The sequence below is a fragment of the Festucalex cinctus genome, chromosome 7 (assembly GCF_051991245.1).
Source record: "Festucalex cinctus isolate MCC-2025b chromosome 7, RoL_Fcin_1.0, whole genome shotgun sequence".
In the NCBI taxonomy this organism is placed as follows: Eukaryota; Metazoa; Chordata; class Actinopteri; order Syngnathiformes; family Syngnathidae; genus Festucalex; species Festucalex cinctus.
Window position 1 is genome coordinate 4,104,039 of NC_135417.1, and position 19,421 is coordinate 4,123,459.

At 39.2% G+C, this 19,421-nt stretch overlaps 1 protein-coding gene across 1 annotated transcript in view; it reads right to left on the reverse strand.

Moving 5' to 3' along the window:
* The window catches only part of LOC144021951 (uncharacterized), a 34,773-nt gene extending 15,406 nt beyond the window's left edge, over positions 1–19,367 (reverse strand). Inside the window, exons 1-9 of the mRNA XM_077526257.1 lie at positions 19,005–19,367; positions 18,818–18,927; positions 18,568–18,714; positions 18,340–18,492; positions 17,432–17,541; positions 17,218–17,341; positions 15,611–15,703; positions 15,013–15,081; positions 6,697–6,750 (exon numbers count right to left, since the gene is read on the reverse strand). Coding sequence (XP_077382383.1) covers positions 6,697–6,750; positions 15,013–15,081; positions 15,611–15,703; positions 17,218–17,341; positions 17,432–17,541; positions 18,340–18,492; positions 18,568–18,714; positions 18,818–18,927; positions 19,005–19,071 — 927 coding nt within the window. The 5' untranslated portion in view covers positions 19,072–19,367. The remainder of the gene's footprint in view (positions 1–6,696; positions 6,751–15,012; positions 15,082–15,610; positions 15,704–17,217; positions 17,342–17,431; positions 17,542–18,339; positions 18,493–18,567; positions 18,715–18,817; positions 18,928–19,004) is intronic.
* Positions 19,368–19,421: the final 54 nt, after the last annotated feature.

Here is a 19,421-nt window from a genome sequence, read left to right on the forward strand (position 1 = left end):
CCCATTTCCATTTGGATTAATCAAGCAGAAACTTCCGCTGCCAAGAATCAGTGAGGAAAAAGGCACATCGCACTTGGTTATACTTCAGCAAAATCTGGGAAGCTTACAAAAATGGAGTGAATAATAATATGCACAGCGTTGCACTGTCGTGACACTATCTCGGCTATGGGGAAATTGGATTATATCTGGAGTTGTTCTGTGATTACCACCAATCTGTATGAGCCTCCAGTGAAAACATGGCAGAAGCGGCAGCTTCTTTACAAAAAAAAAAAAAAAAACCTCACTCAATCATTGTATGAATGGCATTGATTGGCTGCTCATGGAACAAACCTGTTTCTTAAAAGAAAACTATGTGCATAATCACAAGTACTACCATTGAACATAATCAAGTTCATCTCTCTATGAACTTGGAAGTGTGAGTGTGTGACTCATGTGAGGCCAAAGATCAACGCCCACCTCTCTTTGTGAGCATCAACACAAATATTGGCATTATTCATAAAGAGTAAAAGCAGAGGTGTCGGGTCTCTCGACCACTTTACTAAAAAAACACACATCAAGATGTGCTGTACTGAATTCGGAATTGTTGTTAAATATGCTGAGTGGGAAGCTACCCCCTGCAGCCACGCTCACCAGAAGATCAGCAGCGCTGGATAAAAAGACTTTGCACTGCTCTCATGATTGCAGCACCAGCAGGATTTCATTTCCAATCAAGGAAACATTTCCTGAGAACGAAGACCCGTGAAGAAGAAACATTTGTGTTGCACAAGGGGAAGTTTAAGGTCAAACAGTCTGTTCTAAACTCCAACTCAATTTCCGACTTGTTCAAATTTTGAAGTACTTTTCCTGATTTACTTCAACTGAATATGATTATTTTATAGTCAGTAACATTTTTTTTTTAAAGGTAACTGCTATGACTGTGTTTTGGGTTGGGTCATGGGGTCATTGTGTTATGAATGCAATATGCTTATACAGTTACTATGGTGATAATGGGAGGTTTAAGCTGTATTAGCCACACTTGGTTTGGTTTGGTTTATTTATTTAGCAAAATTTAAAAACAGTACAAGGAATGAATGAAGCCGAAATGGCTTGTACAAGATTCAACTCCACACTCTAAGGGTCATAACAAATAAAAATAAAAAAATAATCTAGAAAAACGGTAAAATCTATTTAACTGAGAGTACAAAATAAATTCAATTGAGAAGAGAGAGAATAGAGAATAAGAAGTGCATACGATAAAAAACAGATTTATGCAAAGAGGGAAATGTAAAATAATTGTGAAAAATCAGGATACGAGTAAATAGCTTCAATGACTTTTTTAAAACAGTGTAAGAGGATATATTTTCAAAGCCGTATCCAAGTCATTCCAAAATTTAGTACCTCTAAATGCAATATTGTTCTGGTAGCAAGATGTTCAACGTAAGGGCAAATGAAAATTATGACCATTCCTGCAAGAATACAGATGAAAATCAAGTAAACTTTCCAAGTTTTATGCAGTTACTATGTTTCTTATAATGATTATGTGATTATTTGGTCAGTTGCTATGTCCCTTGTGACAATAAAGTTGTCAGTTGCCATGTAATTGCTATGGTTCTGTAATAGTCACTCTTATTTCATCATGTGGGCTTTTATTTTGTCATATATGGTATGTGGACTCATCAGACCACAGAAAACTTTTCCGCTTTGTATCACTCCATCTTAGATGGGCTCAGGCCCAGAGAAGCTGGCGGTGTTTCCGGATTTTGGTGATAAATGGCATTTGATTTGCATAATAGAGTTTTAAGTTGTGCTTACGGATGTAGCGCCAAACTGCACTTGTATTTTCTGAAGTGTTCCTGAGCCCATGTGGTGACATCCTTTCGCACATTGAGGTCGGTTTTTGATGCAGTGCCGCCTGAGGGATCGAAGGTCATGGGCATTCAATGATGGTTTTCGGCCTTTCTGCTTACAGTAGTGTAGTGATTGCTCCAGTTTCTCTGAATTGTTTTTAGGTTGCAGCCGTAAAATTCTAAGTTAACTTATTTGCTCCCAAAAACATATAAATACGTTCTATTTTAAATGTTTTAATTGTGCCAAAGACGTATTTATACGTTGTTTATGTGTTTTTTTTATTTTTATTTTTTATGTTAGAGCATTTGATATAGCCTTTGATACAGCTTCTCAACTGCAAAGAACGGTTAAAGAAATAGTAGTTATTACACAAACGGCCAGTAGGTGGCAGCAGAGTAAAGGAGATCACCCAGGACCATGTTGAAAAAAGCTCAATTACTCACAATTCTAAATAGACTTATGAATAATGATGAATTTACCTATATTATAATGCTAAATGCTGCAAGATGGAAATATATTTTTTGTCCTGATGAAAGAAGAGACTTTAATCTTTCTTTTGGTAGGTTCCATGTTTATATAGCAATACAACACAATATTCCGTGGACCTTGCAAAATCATTCAAAATCCAGTAAAACAGCCGGGAGTGAAGGGGATGCTTCTGTGAAAATGGCTGGGAGTAAATGAGTTAATGATTATTTGCCAAAAACAACAAGATTTATCAGTTTGAACATTAAATATCTTGGCTTTGTAGTGTATTCATTTAAATATAGTTTGAACATGATTTGCAAATCATCGTATTCTTTTTTTTTTCATGTTTAACTCAATTGGAATTGGGTTTGTACTTAGTTTTAAAAAAAAAAATTTAAAAAGTGGATAGTTTGAAGGAATAATTTTCAGCCACGGTATAACACATACAAGCATAAAACACTATACAGATGGTCCTCTGTGAAAAGTTTGCCTAAGTGAAGATTTAAAGAAATCTTAACCAAAAATGAAGTCAGCCAAGCAAGCCGTCTAATTAAGAACTTCAAAGGCTCTCCTTTACCCTTCAACAACCCAAGACAGAGGCACACAAGATTCAATTAAATAAATGCCGCGTCTGTCAATCAAACCGCTTGTCATTTCAAAGTGGAGGCCCATCTTAACTCCCATATGGCACCGCTCAGGAAAGAACAATAGAATCATGAATCAACTCCACACCTTTGAAACAAGATTTGGGAGCAAGTGGAACGAGCGTTTGTGCTGCTTGCTTGGCGTGAGTCGGCTCCAGCTTTCTGACAAGCAAAAGCGGACGAGCCAGCACGAACGAATTTATCTAGTGTACTTCAAAAAAATAAGACATGACACAAAGGAAAGGCTGTACGCATTATGAAGACAAAATATAATGTGTGCGGTAAAAACTCTGACTAAACACTTCCTGACCATTAAAAGTGGAGTGTGCATTTGCAATTGGCCAAATGCCCACTCGCAGGCAAGTGTCACAGCTAAATCTCTATAGTAAGTTTTAAAGTTCAGCCCCCCGATGACTGCTCTCAATCTGTCAGCTGAGGCCGCGTGTGTGCGTGAGAATATGTTTGTGTGGGAGGCTGAGCCTGAGGGGGAGTGAGGGAGAGACACTGTTGTGCTCTTTGACACTCAGTGGCGCACCTTCGCTTTCTGTGCTGCTCACCGTGGGGATTTCAAGTGCTGAGGGACTCCAGAGTTCCTGCTAGTGCGCATAAAAATACTGCCATTCACGCCCCTCGCTAATGAACATGCAGTTCCTAACTCACGGCAGAAGCAAGAAATACAAAAATGTGAAGAGAATACCACATAATCAAAGGCAGTAGAAGATTTTGCTTACAGACTGTTGAGGTCAAATATGTCCCCGTTTGACATTTGACAGCAATAGAAACACAAATGTCATTCTTTCGGTCATAAATTTGATGACTTTTTCCTGAACTGTCCCAAAATACATAAAACAAAAAATTTGAGGTGTTAAGTGATTCAAATTTGTAATCATAATTAATTGCATGACTTCAATAGTTAACTCACGATTAATCACAAATTTTATATCTGTTCTAAATGTACAATAAAATGTACAATAAACTATTATTTTTCTAAGTTTCATATCATACTCTTGTTAACCCATTCACTCGCAACCATTTTCACTGAAGCAACCCCATTCGCTCCTGGCTGTTTTACTGGATTTTGACTGGCAGATTGTGTAATAACTACCATTACTTCATGCATTCTCTTCAGTTCAGAGGCTGCATCAAAGCCTTCTGTATGCTACAGCATAAATAAATAGATATATAAATAAATAAATATATACAAAAAAACAAATACATCTTTCGGAGCATGATAATATTTAAAATACTATTTATATGTTTTTGGGAGCAAATGGATTCACATGAAAGTGGAAACAAGTGTTAAACTAAAGGAAATATGGCTGCATCTTTTAGTCATTGACAGTAATTTCAAAATTCATAACATTGAGTTAAAATTACTAAGATATTCTGTACGGTAAAAAAAAATTAAAAAAAATTAAAAACAAGTGATATTGATTTGTGCTGAGGTCATTCTTCTGCCAGTAGATGGCAAAATTGCATTTGTAAGACGGTGGTGACAGCTCAGTGCATTTTCTTCTCATATTAAGAGCTATCAAATCTTTAACATGAAGTTACTTGTGAAATTCTGCACATTTTAAAATTGTAAAATACAACTTGACCCCAGTCTCCACAAATATATGCATTATCATTCACTTTATTACTGCGAAATTTTGACGTGGACATATCTGCTGCAAGTCGAGTGGTTAGCACGTCCGCTTCCCAGTTCTGAGGTCTCCGGTTCGAGTCCAGGCTCGGACCTTCCTGGGTGGAGTTTGCATGTTCTCCCCGTGCCCGCGTGGGTCTTCTCCGGGTACTCCGGTCTCCTCCCACATTCCAAAGACATGCATGGCAGGTTAATTGGGCGCTCCGAATTGTCCCTAGGTGTGCGTGTGAGTGTGGATGGTTGTTCGTCTCTGTGTGCCCTGCGATTGGTTGGCAACCAGTCCAGGGTGTCCCCCGCCTACTGCCCAGAGACAGCTGAGATAGGCGCCAGCAGCCCCCGCGACCCTTGTGAGGAATAAGCGATGGATGGATGGATGGATATCTGCTGCATTGCGACTGGAATTCTCCCAGTACAGGCTTTTCAAGTAAGGGCCGGTAATTAATCGCAGTGTTAAAGGAACTTTAAATTAAGTCACTAAAAATTAACACACTAATTTTGACACCCCTACTAAAATATTTTAAACTGTCATTCATTTGTAAAGGCACTATGAAATTTATGTAACCCAACACTCTGAACTGTGAGACAGGAATGCTAACTGTTACCGCACTGTGCTGCCATTGCTAAACTTTCTAACAATATTATTAAATTATATAATTATTAAATACATTATAGCAACATTTCTCTTTCCAAGCATCAGAGTTATTGTCCTTTTGGCAAGGAGCTTGATATTCCAGCATGTAATCCTGTCTACAAAGCTGTCTGCTCAATTGCTTGCACAACTGAGGGAAACAGCAGTCAATACCAACAGCTGACCTGTGAAGCGAACTGCAATTTAGATTCGGCTGCAAAACACAAGTGGAGTAACTCCTAAAACCATCGCTGCCTCTGCCAAAGAGGTAATGTTTTGCTCTGTGGGTGGTTTGTCTGTCTGCTTGACTGCCGACTGTTGGCAGGACGAACCGAAAAACAATAAGCTGGAGAAGAAGTGCAGCATGGAACAAGCTGGAAGAACAATCTGGGTTAGACTGTATCTAATGGGCATTTTGGGATATGGGATATGGTGATATCTCATTCATCCAGAAGAGCATCAATATGACTGACAGTGGATGAGAGCGTGTGCGGCAGCACATATTGCACATACCATGATTCTTTCCATGCAAAAGACTTTCCAGAAAGGAGTATGAATAATTCAATTTGCAAAAAAAATAATAATAATATGAACACGGAGAATACTTTTTGATATCTCTAACACCTTATTTTGCAACTTTCTTGTCAAAGCCATTCAATAAACACAAATTGCTTCTGCGGTGAGAGTGGAATGATGTATGTGGACCAAAAATAAGACTTACAAATGAGATTGCTCCCATGATTACAAATAGCGGTAGCCCGTATGAATGAACAGCCCAGACTTGAAGTAATAAATATTTGAATCATTATTTCTCAGTGAAAGGTTTTGTAGATCCTACTTACTGTAAAATCTTGTGAATAAAACAAATTTATTCTGGGGGGGAAAATGGAGGGAGGGTACTATAACGGAAGATTAATAATAAATACATAAATTTAAAAAAATCTCATTGTTAGTCTAGTACCTAGGTAGGGGTCCTAAAAAAAATTAAGATAAAAAAAAAATAGAACCACAGATTTATTGCGCATATCATATACAACATAACTCATTATGCTTAAAAGTATATTTAAAATAAGTTACAGGTAGGGTTAGAGGTTTAAAAGCAAAGTAAAGAATTACAAATAAAAATAATACAAATAAAAATCTTACTAAAATTACTAATAGAGCGTACAGTGCAAGAACAAGATTTTTAAAACATAATTTTAAAAATATTTTGAAAGACCTTAATCATAGGTATGGGGGAAAAAAAAGAGCATATTTTTTAACCTGGATTTAAAAGCATTTGCATTTTATTGGTATGGTTTGAATAATTCATATTATTCACTCTGATAATAAAGTATACCATCAAATCTGGGAACTGTATTATACACAAGTAGAGAGAAAAAAAAATGATTTTGGCAATTTTATAGTAACAATAGTGGGTAACTAAGCAGGCATGGCTGAGGAAGATTTTTTTTTTCTATTCTAAGCCTTTGCTTTATAGTGCTTACCTGAACAACCTCATCGTCCTCTTCCAGAAGACCCTCAAGTACTTCCACTGCCATCTAATAAGCAAAAAGAAAGCCAGAGATGAGACGCAATTACAATGAAAAGTTGGAAGGAGCTTTGCAAAGACAGGAGAAAAAAAAAAAAAACATAATGAGAAAAACCCTCCAGCAGAAACCCACAAACACACACTGTTGAATCTCCGAGGCAGCCAGATCAATCACAGAGACCAAAAGATCTGATAAGCATCTGGCTAGCCTGCATCCAATATACACAAAGCTGTAGATACAAAGACAAGACAACAGGCATCGACATCGACAGACACGCTCAGCAGTGCTTATTGCGCAGTCAATAGGCACTTAAGCTGCTCTACCCGATAGCCTTTTTTAATCTATTTAATGACATTTGGAGTCAATCCACTGTTTGTTTCCGCCCGGCTCGCCACTCCGCGCTCTGATAAATCTAAACAGCAGCGCGAACCGTAGTCCACATTTCTCTCCACTTACGCCTATTTTTCTAAATCGTTCCCCTTGGCGCCCTGCGGGGACGCTTTGAGCTATGAAAGGAGTCAAATGTTGGCTGACCTTTTGCTGGAGAGCGTCATTGTTTGGGTCAGTTGCTGTGGGAAGGTTCTATTACGGAAAACAGACCTTGACTCAGGTAGGCTGTGTTTGTTTTGCTCTCGCTCTCTTCCTGTGGATGCTGCGGTTGGGCTGCGTGCGCGCGCTTGAGAGGCCCCAGGTGATGATTTATTGATTTTTGTCAACTTCAGGTTGGAGGCGACTGTTAGCCAATCACCCGTGGTGAAGGGCAGGAATAAAAGGCACGCACAATCCAGAGTGTGCGCGCACACGCACGTCACACCGCAGTTACACAAAAGAGTAAGTGCAATCAGCAAGCTCTTGTTACGGCAGTCTTATTTGCTGGAGAGCTTCCGAATTCCACCGCCCTTCCTCTTGCTCTTTGGAGTTCTCTTTTCATTACGCGTGTGCGGCTCCGGAGGCAATAAAGAAGTGCGCTGCCAGGATGCACAGAGGGACAGACGGGTTAATTGAGAATATCTCGTTAAGAGCGTGCAAATGCCCATTTCAGTTGAGTGATCGTTGGACTAATTATCGTCTGAAAACCTGCGGTCTTTGATTAATTGATGTCTAATTAAAAATAGCCAAACAAAAACATCTATTCCCAGAAGACAGATGGATTCATGCCCAGCCTCAGAAATACCTGTTTGACTGTCGTCATATCACTACGGAAGCGTGGAAATACTAATGTGGAGTAAACATTTTCGACTTGCAAGTACGTTGGAACCTATTCAAATACATATTCGAACATTGTACTTGTAGTCTAAATGCTACAAACATAGCATATTTTCCCATATCCTCCTGACTATCAGCAATTCCAATTTGTCCTCTGTAGTGGACCTTTTTAAACCTGAATATCTCCCACCCAGTGCATGTAACTGTATTTGAGCCTAGCATTTAAGTTTTAAAAAATGTCCTCTGTAGTGGACATCAAAGCTTAAAAATAAAAAATAAAAATTTCAAAAATGTCTTTTGCAGTGTTCCAGTTACTCCACAAAGATTGGGGAATATCAAAATAAACATGATTGGACAATATTTTTTTCCTGGTAGTCAGGAGGATAATGCACAGGAGGTAGCACCTGAGGAATCATTTGGCCCACATTCTATTAATATATTCGAAAATTAAGTAAAAAAAAAAATATATATATATACGGTTTATGTGCAACTTTTATTATTTGTTATTATGTCTATATGATTTAGGTTCGGCATTTTGTGCACCCTGTGGCTTTATGGGAAAAATATTGAAAGCAAATCATGCACGGCAGATATAACAACTCATAAATTACAAAATAATATTAAAATATATATTTAAAATATTTACAATTAAAATTAAAATATAAATTACAAAAATAATGTTTACTTATTTTTAAAACATATATGCCAAATGCTTAATTTATTTATTTTTTCTCATCCCCGTGGCATTATGGGAAAAAAATGCTCAATGCAAATTATGTACTGCAGACATAAGAAATCCTAAAAATGACGGATCAATAATGTTTATTTAATTAATTTTTGTGGGCCAAATTCTTCCAAAATAGCATTTTTCCCCCACTCTTCCATGTGCACTTAATGCCCCGTGGCATAATGGAAAAATATGCTATGTTTGTAGCATTCAGCCTGCAACTTGTGAGTACGTTCGAACGCGTTAAATATGTTCGAACATATTCGCAAATACGTTCAATCGTGCTCAACAGTCAAAAATGTGAACGTCGCTTGTCTGGCAGTTCCACGCTTCCGTATATCACAACGTTGTGACAAACAGTAATTTGAGGTGGGAAGGTATAAGAGATAGCAGCAAAGAGTGTTTGAGTGTGAACAGGCGTTTTTTTTTTTTTTAGTAACAAAAATAGAACAAGAGAGCTACGATAAGTGAGCAGCGATATCCGTTCCATCATGGCCAAGTGCCGAGCTTCCTAACTACATTGGTCAACCCTGGGGGCCCATGATTAAAGATTCAGATCTTCTTAAGCTGCTTCACACTAAACATCAACAAGCAAGAAGATTAATATATCTGCACGGCTATGGGGAGGGGGGGGGGGGGGTCTAGCGTGGCCGCTTGCTGAGAAGATGGGGCAAAAAGCTGCATCATAAACAACACAAAAGTGGTCAGTGAACAGCAGAAGCACCACAAAGATAAATGCGCACGCCTCAAAGTCACTAGGTACACGTTGCCCTCTTTATTTCAGCACCTTTATTTCCCAGACAAAAAAAGAGAATCACCAGTAGGGAGGAACTCATTTTTAATAGCTGTTGTGTGCACTTTGAGCAATCTGGAGGCAATTTGGTTTAACAGAACCATTTTGCCGGCGTGCGGCAGCAGAGAGATGTGAAAGACAAATCACTCCACAAGCGAGGGCAAACAACATATCCGACACATGAACACTCTTACACACAAAGAGTAACGCGTAAGTAAATAAATCCAACTATGGCGGGTTTAACTCATTGGAAAGTACAAGCGACATGCCTTCGTGAGCTACATTTCAGAACACAAACCTTCAATGACAAAAAAAGTAAACAAGAGTGACAAGAGCACAGGAGGGAAACCAGCCATCAGCTAATAAATATGCTGAAAGACACCTTAATAGCTGTCAAGGGACTGAACGCCCGTCTGTCTGACTGTCTGTATGTCTGCTTCCTGAGGTGAATTAGGGGGCCCGTGACTATAATACAAAAAAACAAAAACAAAAAAGACAAACAGAGGCAAAAGACCAGACTGACAATTTTTTCCCACTCTGAAAACAAGCAGAATTTTTTTTTCATGTGGCAAAATAAGCAGCCTCAATGTATTCTTAGTTAATTAATTGTAATTATCTCTTGATAATGTTCAACTATTGGATGGTGGTACACATTTTAGTTAGCGTCTGACTGATCAAATTCAGATACAAACATAAAATTCCACATTTGGGCTTGGAGCAGACTCCTTTGCATTACTTCCTATGGGAAACATTTTGTGGGGGGTCAACCAGCAACCTGGAACAGATTGCTATGTTACAACATTCCATAAATGAGAAAATTTAAGCTATGTCTGGCCATTTTCAAGTTGGCCCAAATCCAATAGTCATATTAAAGGTACAGTGTGTAATATTAGTGCCATTTGGTGGTGAACTAATAGAATGCAACAATTCTACAGTTCCTCAGACAGACCACACTTCACAAGCACACCGCCAATTTCTACCAATTATTATTTGGAGTGACTGAATTCACTGGAACGGCTAACAAGAGCTAGCTGGAGTGGCTAGGGGGAGAGGCTCACGAGAACAAATCAGAGGGATGCGGCGGGAGCTCCCGAATCACAGGACTCCGCTATGGAAGGGAAGCGGCGGTCGACCCGTTGGGTCCGACTCGAGCTGCGACTACCACCTGAGGCTAGCTACGTTCGCATAGTTCTTCTCTTCCTCAAACCCAAAAGTTGTAATATTTAAAAAAAAATAAAAATAAATAAAAAAAATGGGGGAAGTGGGGTGACTGTGTCTGCCAGGGTCCACCATAAATGAAAACATCTTCATGTTTTTAATTAAAGATTATTATCCATCTCAGGGGGCTGCCATTTTGCCTACTTACTGTCGACTGAAGATGACATCAATGTTGCTCAGGGCTCAGGCATCAACCAATCACAGCGCACCTGTTTTCTGAAGCTGCGCTGTGATTGGTTGTTGGATAAAAATTGCTGGATTGTGCTTCATAACTCTTATTCCACAAATGTAATATTAATCAGAATGTCATGTTTAGACTAGTGAGGTCACATATAACATATTATTGTCAAGAAATGTTTAAATATGACTTCCACTTTAAAATCTAAACATATGGTAAAAATATTTCAATGCAAAGTAAACAAAGACAAGTTGCTCAAACATGTGCTCCACACAGTCGATTATCACAGTTGCCTGTCAGTCATTAATTCTTCCTTCTATGGAATGTGAAATAAAAAGAAAAAATCCATAAAATGAGCAATACAAAGCCTCAAACAGCCAAGTTGAATGTTGTTGATTCAATTTAAGTATCACAAGTCAATCTCTCTTACATATGCACAAAAGTAGTAGTAACTCTTTTTTTTTTTTTTTTTTTTTACATATTATATTTACTAGGGGTGTGAATTGCCTCGTACCTGACGATTCGATTCGTATCACGATTCACAGGTCACGATTCGATTCGATACCGATTAATCCCGATACGAATTTATAAGTCGATTGTTGCGATTTTTTTTCATTCAAATTTAGAAAATACTAATCAGTAAGCTTGTAGAGTGTAAGATTTATATGAAAATGTATTATTTATTTATCTGAAATTTCAGTCTTATAGAGGTTGTAATCTGTTTCATGTTTAAACAGCATTAAAATAAAATATTAAGGCTTAATGTTCCGTTCATATAACATTCTTCCATGCTTAAGGTGTGAATCCTAAAAAAAAATAAAAAATAAAAAAAAAAATCGATTTTGCCTATTATTGAATCGATTCGAGAATCGCGCGATGTAGTATCGCGATATATCGCTGAATCGATTTTTTTTTTTAACACCCCTAATATTTACACATATTCACATGATCAAACGAGTGAAATGTATGCTTTGCACACTTAAAATTGAATCTCATTCGCAAGTTGTTGAGGTCAAGGCTGGCATAGTGTGAAGGGCTATGAAATACTTAGCCAAATGGATGCCCTCATTTATTGCTGAGTTGTTTAAATGCACTCATCTTAGAAAAAGGAAAGCTTTCACAATTTTGAAAAGGTAAAGCCTTGACAGAGATTAAATTGCAAGCAATACACTTAAGATTCAGTGGTGCAGATGTTGCACAGCGGTGCTGAATTAGTTACCCTTAACACGCTTCATTTTAAAAATGGCATTCAATCTGCTATTTCATTGTGATCTTTTCCCTAAATAGTGCGCAAAATAACAAGTGTCTTTTTATGCAATTTATCTATTACCATAATCATTATTGAGAGTCTGTCACACACCAAAGTTTACTTGGCTGTGAATCTTGTATTTGTTTTGGCAAGCCCTTCATTTACTCCAAGTCCAACCCACGCAGTGAAGGGAACATGCAGGGCCAAACTGGATCCATCAGACAAAGAGCTCAACACAAACAGGTGTTTTTCTTCTAACACTGTTGCTCTTCCAAAACGCACCGTTAGACATGCAGTATGCTTCTTTGGCAAATGGATACGTGTGAAAATTTCAAAGCCTTGGCGCTGTTCCGCAAGACCAAACAAAACACACGATGGCGGAAAATATGGACAAATGGTCAGTTTCTGGCAAAATGCTCGGGAGGCTGCCTTCAAACCAAAAACTTTACAGAGCACAAAGTGCAAGCACAAAACTTTGTGAATGTTGCGGATGGCTTCATATTCTGCTGGGAGTCCGTATGTGTATGTGTGCGCTCATATTCAATCAGGATTAGTCTCAGACTGAGAAGACGGACAATCATAAAAGATTGCCGCCGCCTTTAAACTCATTTTCCGTCACAAGCTTCCAAATTGCGAAACAGATGAAGAGCAAAAATGGTGTGCAGGAGGTGTAAATGAATATAAATGCATACATGCTCACGCAGCAAAACACTGATGTTATTATTTATGAAGCAGTCACAAGTGTCTGCAGCTGGTGACACCGACAGCCGGATGAAGACAAATGACGTGTCAGAAACTGGGGACTGAAGACGCTGTCATTTCACTGATACACCTGACGGCCCATCCTCCCCTCGCACCGCCACCTCCTGTAATAACCGTAAACCTCTCAACGAGAGTGAGCACAAATTAATCAGTGGATCAGAACTGAATATAGCCGAACCGCTGTTAGCGTGGCGGAAATCACAGAAAACGACTTCAAACGCTAATGAGCGTGAGGTTCTGCACTGAACCGACAAGCATTTAGCCGCAAAAAAAATCAAGGTAATTAATATGGGAAATTGATGGGTGATTAAGCGGGCAAGTGTGCCGTTATAAAAACATCATGGCAGCAACTTGTACTCCAGCTTCGTTTATATCTCCACTAAGTATAAATGGCTAGAGCAAGGATCACCAACCCAGCCCACGCGCTTGTTCGAAAATATAACTCTCCAGTGGTCAGACATTGTAATTTCCTAGGAATATTGCAGAAGTGATTATTTAAGAATATAAACACTTGAAGAGATTTAAAGAACTGAAGTGTTGAATATTTGTTTGCTTGTTATCAAGTTAAATCATTGTTGATAATTATTGTGAGATGTCAGTAACATTAATGATCTCACATAGATGGAAATCATTAAGTCAGTGGTTCTTAACCTTATTGGCAGTACTGAACCCCACCAAACAGAAAATGATGAACAAAATGAACAGTAGCCTTTTCATCGAATCTGGCTTTCTTCACCTTGAATTCAGAAAGTGTCGTGTTCTTGTATTCCACTGACGCCGGTCTCTCAACTCAAGTCTATATTTATAGAGCACTTTAAAAACAACCATCGCTGCTTTCTTAAGATGGAACCCAGGGGCAGCAGATACAATGAAAATAGCAGAGGCCCCAGAATTGAACCCTGTGGAACACCATATGTCCCGTTATCATTTGAATTCACATTGCACACATTCATCCCACCACTTTATGTTTTTGTTCAACACAGTTAGTATGAAAACTGTAATAATAAATAAATTACACGACATGCCATCATTACAGTCACAAGTCAACTACTGAGCACACCAAATTCACCTGCATAAGTCCCCTGATAGGTGGAGATTCACCCTTTTCAAATACCAATCTTTAATAGTAAATCGGAAAAATATACACACCATCATAAGGTGGAAGTCAACCTTGACCATTTCTTGACAATAAGATGTTAAATGTGACCTCACTAGTCTAAAAATGACATTCTGATTAATATTACATTTTTAGAATATGAATTATGAAGCCCCGCGACCGTTGTGAGGAAGAAGCGGTCAAGAAGATGGATGGATGGATGGATGGATGGATGGACGGACAGACAGACAGACAGTTATGAAGCAAAATCCAGCCGTTTTTACCCATCTCAGGGGGCGGCCATTTTGCCACTTGCTGTCGACTGAAGATGACGTCACAGTTGCTCAGGGCTCAGGCAACGACCAATTACAGCTCACCTGTTTTCTGAAGATGCGCTGTGATTGGTGTTACCTGAGACCTGGGCAACACTGATGTCATCTTCAGTCGACAGCAAGTGGCAAAATGGCCGCCCACTGAGCTGAATAAAAACAGTTGGATTTTGTTGCTTAACTCATATTCCACTAACGCAATATTAACCAGAATACCGTATTTGCACAAGTGGGGCTGCATAGAACATATTATTGTTAAAAAAAAAAAAAAATGGGGCTGCCTTCCCCTTTAACAACTCCAAAAGATGAATCTAAATAAAAACGTGTGGCAGTTGGCACCCACTTTATAATTTGCATCACCCCCAACTACTGAACTGGAGTATCAGCCAGCTTGTCTTGATGTTTCAGTCAGATTGACATATTGTAATTGATTGTTCGACCTTGGTGGAGGGCTTTTCTCAACCGCGTGCCACTCTAGCTTGTGGTCTTTCTCTCCTCAAGCAGCCCAATAGCCTTGCGCCACACTGCAAATACCTGTCTTCAAGTATTGACACGGGACTCTGGAGGGGATAAAGACCAGCCATGACCTTGACACCTTCTAAGCTATTCACTGGAAAGCAAAAGTGCTTCGCTGCCCTCCTGCCACCAAATCCAAACAGGGCGACGGCAAGAGCAGAATTGTTTGAGCTCGTCACACATTCTTTTTTTTTTACCTCGTACTCCTCGCTCTCGACGAGAAGCTTGGCTGTGGTGATGCGGGACTCATACGGCGGGATCTGGTTCTATGGAAGAGGGGACAAAAGGAGCATTTACACAACCACGGTTCTCGCGCAAATGTCCGATAATGGCAAGATCCAATTTCAAGGTAGGGGACGTTCGGCGGCCACGTGGTTGTTAATCACAGCGAACATGACAGCAGACCGAGTTCGAATCAAGCTGCTGTGGAAGATAAGCCAAACAATGACGGCGCCACTGTGGGATTGTTGTATCATGTCATACATGCATTTACTTCATTTATGTATGCAAACTCAGGTCACATACAGAATTAGTTTTAAAAGTTTCTCTTCCTCATCACAACCTTTGTAATCATTATTCTGTTCGCTTTCACTTGCACACTCCTCGCACAAAATTACACAGTTTAACATAATGTCGGTTCCACATTTAACTTTTATTATCCTTTTTTCATTATCTTCTCCTTTTTATCTCTGCTGGTGTTTGTGCTAGTGGCAAAGTGCTCTGTGAAAATCCTTTTAGGCCACAGTGTTTTATAAATAAAAGTGAAACAAATGTCGGCTGATGATAGAGACTCACCTGCATGTCATCTTCTAGGCTGGAGGATGCTTCGGTCTGATTCTGGGCAGGCAGCCACAGTCTGACACTCTTCAACAAATATTCTTTGCCTTCCTAAGGACGCCACATTGTTGTGCAAAGAAGTACAAAAACAAGAATGACAATCAAGACACACATTTGTTCTAACGGTTCTTATATAAACTAATATCGATAGGGTGGGTTCCTGTATAGGTCTAATTTACAGGGTCCAGCAATAAAAAAAAACGTAGACATGGGATTCTCTCAATGGAGCTAGCCTGCCCCCTACAGATAGCAACTGGTATTTCAGGTACAATTCCATTAAACCTTTAAAAAATTGTGTTTGACTGTTTGGGGACGGTGCTTTTCTGTTCCAACGTGAACATGTCCGAGCATGCAAAGAGGTTCATAAAGGTTTGGATGAGTTTGGTTGTGGAGGAATTTGACCTGACCAGTGAAACATTTCTGCCCCGACAAAATTTATTTCAGGATGAATTTACAAAAAATCCCAACATCTAGTGAGCCAAAACCCATTTTGCCTTCTAATTTCAGTTCCTGAAAAAATAAATAAATTAATAATTACTCATTCATTTAATGAATGCCACATCTTATCTGAATGGCATTAATAGGAGGAACATTATTTTGAAAATGTAATTGTACATCTTGCTGTCATAATAATTTGACATTTTTTTATGGTTTACATTTAGCACAAAGGTTTTTTTTTTAATTCAACATAATTTTATACAAAATAATTGATATTGGAGTCAATGAATAGCTATTCAGAATGAACATTTAATTACTTTGCTGCACTGTTATAACCATGAACACATTTGCAAAATATTATTTTACAGTATAAGACACGTCCTTGTATAATTAATTGTACATGCAAAACCATCACTAAACCCATTCAATACATGAGTTCCACTTTCTTTCTCATTACTTACAATATGTGAAATTAAAATGTCAATATGAAAAAGGTGTGGAGACATGGACAGAGGGTTGTGAAAGGTTGGCCGCCAGACCTTCATCAGGATTTAATTAAATGCAAAATAATTTTCTTATTTCTTACGTAGAAAAGACATTTCCTGGAAAGGTCAGCTTGTGACCTTTCACTTGATATGTGGACTGTCTCCAACTCACTTCGCAAGGAACTTCTTTTTAAATTATTCGAAAGTTATAAGTGAATTTGAGAGCAACTTGCTCAAACCAGCTCGAAGGCTATGAAATGCTTATGCTGACCGTATGAACTGCACGGCTGACTGAACACTCCAGTGTCCTTGCGCTGAACAGTCAAAACTCCTCCAGTCATCATTTAAACATTTTTCTTCAAATTGAATGAATGTTCTTGGGACATTTCGTCTTCAACCAGTCGCCCCTGATTATCTCGCTCATAGTTCGACAATTATATGACTTCAATGATCTGCCTGATAATTAGCATTCCAATCCACAAGACCTCCCGAGTGTGTGCGCAACTGATAATTTAAGTGTCCATCTGCTGATTAATGGCATACGATTCAATTTGCTGGGAATAATTAACTCAGCATATTCCTCCTTTAATGTGGTGATAATTCATCCCATGAGCGTATGCGTGCGCGCGTGTATGACCTGACCTGATTTTTCTCTGTACTGAACAAGTAGCTGGCCATGAGCTGGAGGCCTTCAGGGTTGCCAGGGTGATATTGCAACGCTCTCTCAATGAACTCTTTGCACTTATCAGCAGCTCCCTCCTCCATGCTGCACACATATTGACAAGTCTCAAATCATTAAACCAAATAGAGACATGAAGAGCGATTACAGAAGTAGTCAAATTATGTTCTCAATTACCAGAGATCTGTTAGGTAAAGTTCGGCGATGGAGCAATAAGCCACGCTAACATCCTTCATCGTCGGGAGTTCAAGATCGTCATCTACAGGTGCTGCAGCCCCGGCCTGGGCCTGTTTTCGGACAAGGGTGCAAGCAGACATTGTTTTAGCAATTCAATGACCACGTATACGTAAGATGTGACACAAATCGTGGAAATAAGCTCTTGTTTAGCCTTTTTCAGATCACTATAAAATCACCAAATGATTCCCGAGCATGGTCCCCGCTTTTCACCATTTTCCCCAGGTGATGGGTCAAATGCAGAGAACAAATTTCACCCCACTTAGGTGGATTCGACAATCAGTGGTAGTCAACTTTAACACCCTATTTTCCCCAAAATGTATGTTAAGCTTTTACAATTTCATGAACAAAATGCATTGTACTTTTATGACATGTTAACAACATTTAATACTGACTATCACGACTAGCATGTCATTTTTACTAGTAAATGTCAGATCACCAAATAATTCCCGAGTGCGGTCCCTGCTGCTCACCGCTCCCTCAGGGGATGGGTCAAATGCGGAGAACAAATTTCACCCACCGGTGGATGTGACAATCAGTGGTACTTTAAGCTTTAATAACCAGAATAAGAAATGAAATGTTCTCAGACATCAATAGCACCACCTTGTGACAAAACATTAGAATGCATCAGGTATATGGAAAACTTGTAATGGGTGGATGTTAGAGATGTGGATGGATACATAGATAATATGAATGGATAAAATAGATGATTAGATAGATATATAGATAGATATATAGATAGATAGATAGATAGATAGATAGATAGATAGATAGATAGATAGATAGATAGATAGATAGATAGACTTGTATTTGTAATATATTGGACGTGTATTTCAATCAGCATCACTCACAGTGGTCTGTGCTTGTTTGTCTAATGCAGAGAGTAGGACCTGTATCCCTTTGGTGTAGTAGCCAACAGCATCCTGGCCTGTGTGCAGTTGTCCCAGGTACATGTACTTACTGTGACCTACATCCGGGCTCAGCTCCACAGCCCGCAGAAAAACGTGCATGATAAGTCAAGGAGGCTACTGGCACCAGTTGAAGGTATGATTAAAGATGAAAGCCACAGTAAAGGATATCCCTTTAGCTTTTTCTGTGTCTCCAAGCTCAGAGGAGATGTGTCCCAGCATGTCAAGAGCTTGCAGATTGGTGGACTCCAGGTCCAGGGCACGCTGACAGTAGAGTCCAGCCATCTCATAGTCAAAACTGTCCATGCATTCTTCAGTCTGTGTAACACAAAACAGCATGATAACGTGAAGAAACAAAACCAGGGCAACAATGGCATACTTCATTTAATAGGTTGTGTTTAATTGTACTTGTCAGTTGTACCTTTTCTAGTAGCTGCTCAACAGAGTATTTGGCAGCTGTTTTCTTCTTTGCCTTTTCATGCATTCTCACTTTCATCCTCTCTTGAGGTGTCAAGCCCACTATGCCGGTATCTTGAGTAGTAAAACACATAAAGGGGAATGGTAAGCTTGGCCATTTTTGGGGGCATGGTAATACATTCACCTCTTACCGTTGTTTGGGCGGCTGTCGTTCCTCTTGGGCTTGGTTTTCTTTTTAGCCTTAGCCTGCCCTCCCATAATTCGGAATTCAATGACTTACGTTTCAACAATTTGGACTTAAAGAGTAGATTGTCACAAATTGAGACCCAAAACACATGGAAAGCAGAGGTGAGAAAGAAACTTACATGGTGCGCATGCGCCGAGCAATAGCTTCCTGTCAGGTACGGCGACTCACAGTAGACATTTTACACAAATGTGTAAAAATGGGGTATATGCCAAGGAAGAGGCGGGACGTGATTTTGCACATCAGTTTGTTTCCGGTCCGGGTTGCGAACGCACAACCGAGGGGCACAAAGTCGGAAGCGCAAGCATTTTTGACGCAGCCCACATGTCGCAAACCGAACCGGAAACAAACTGATGTGCAAAAA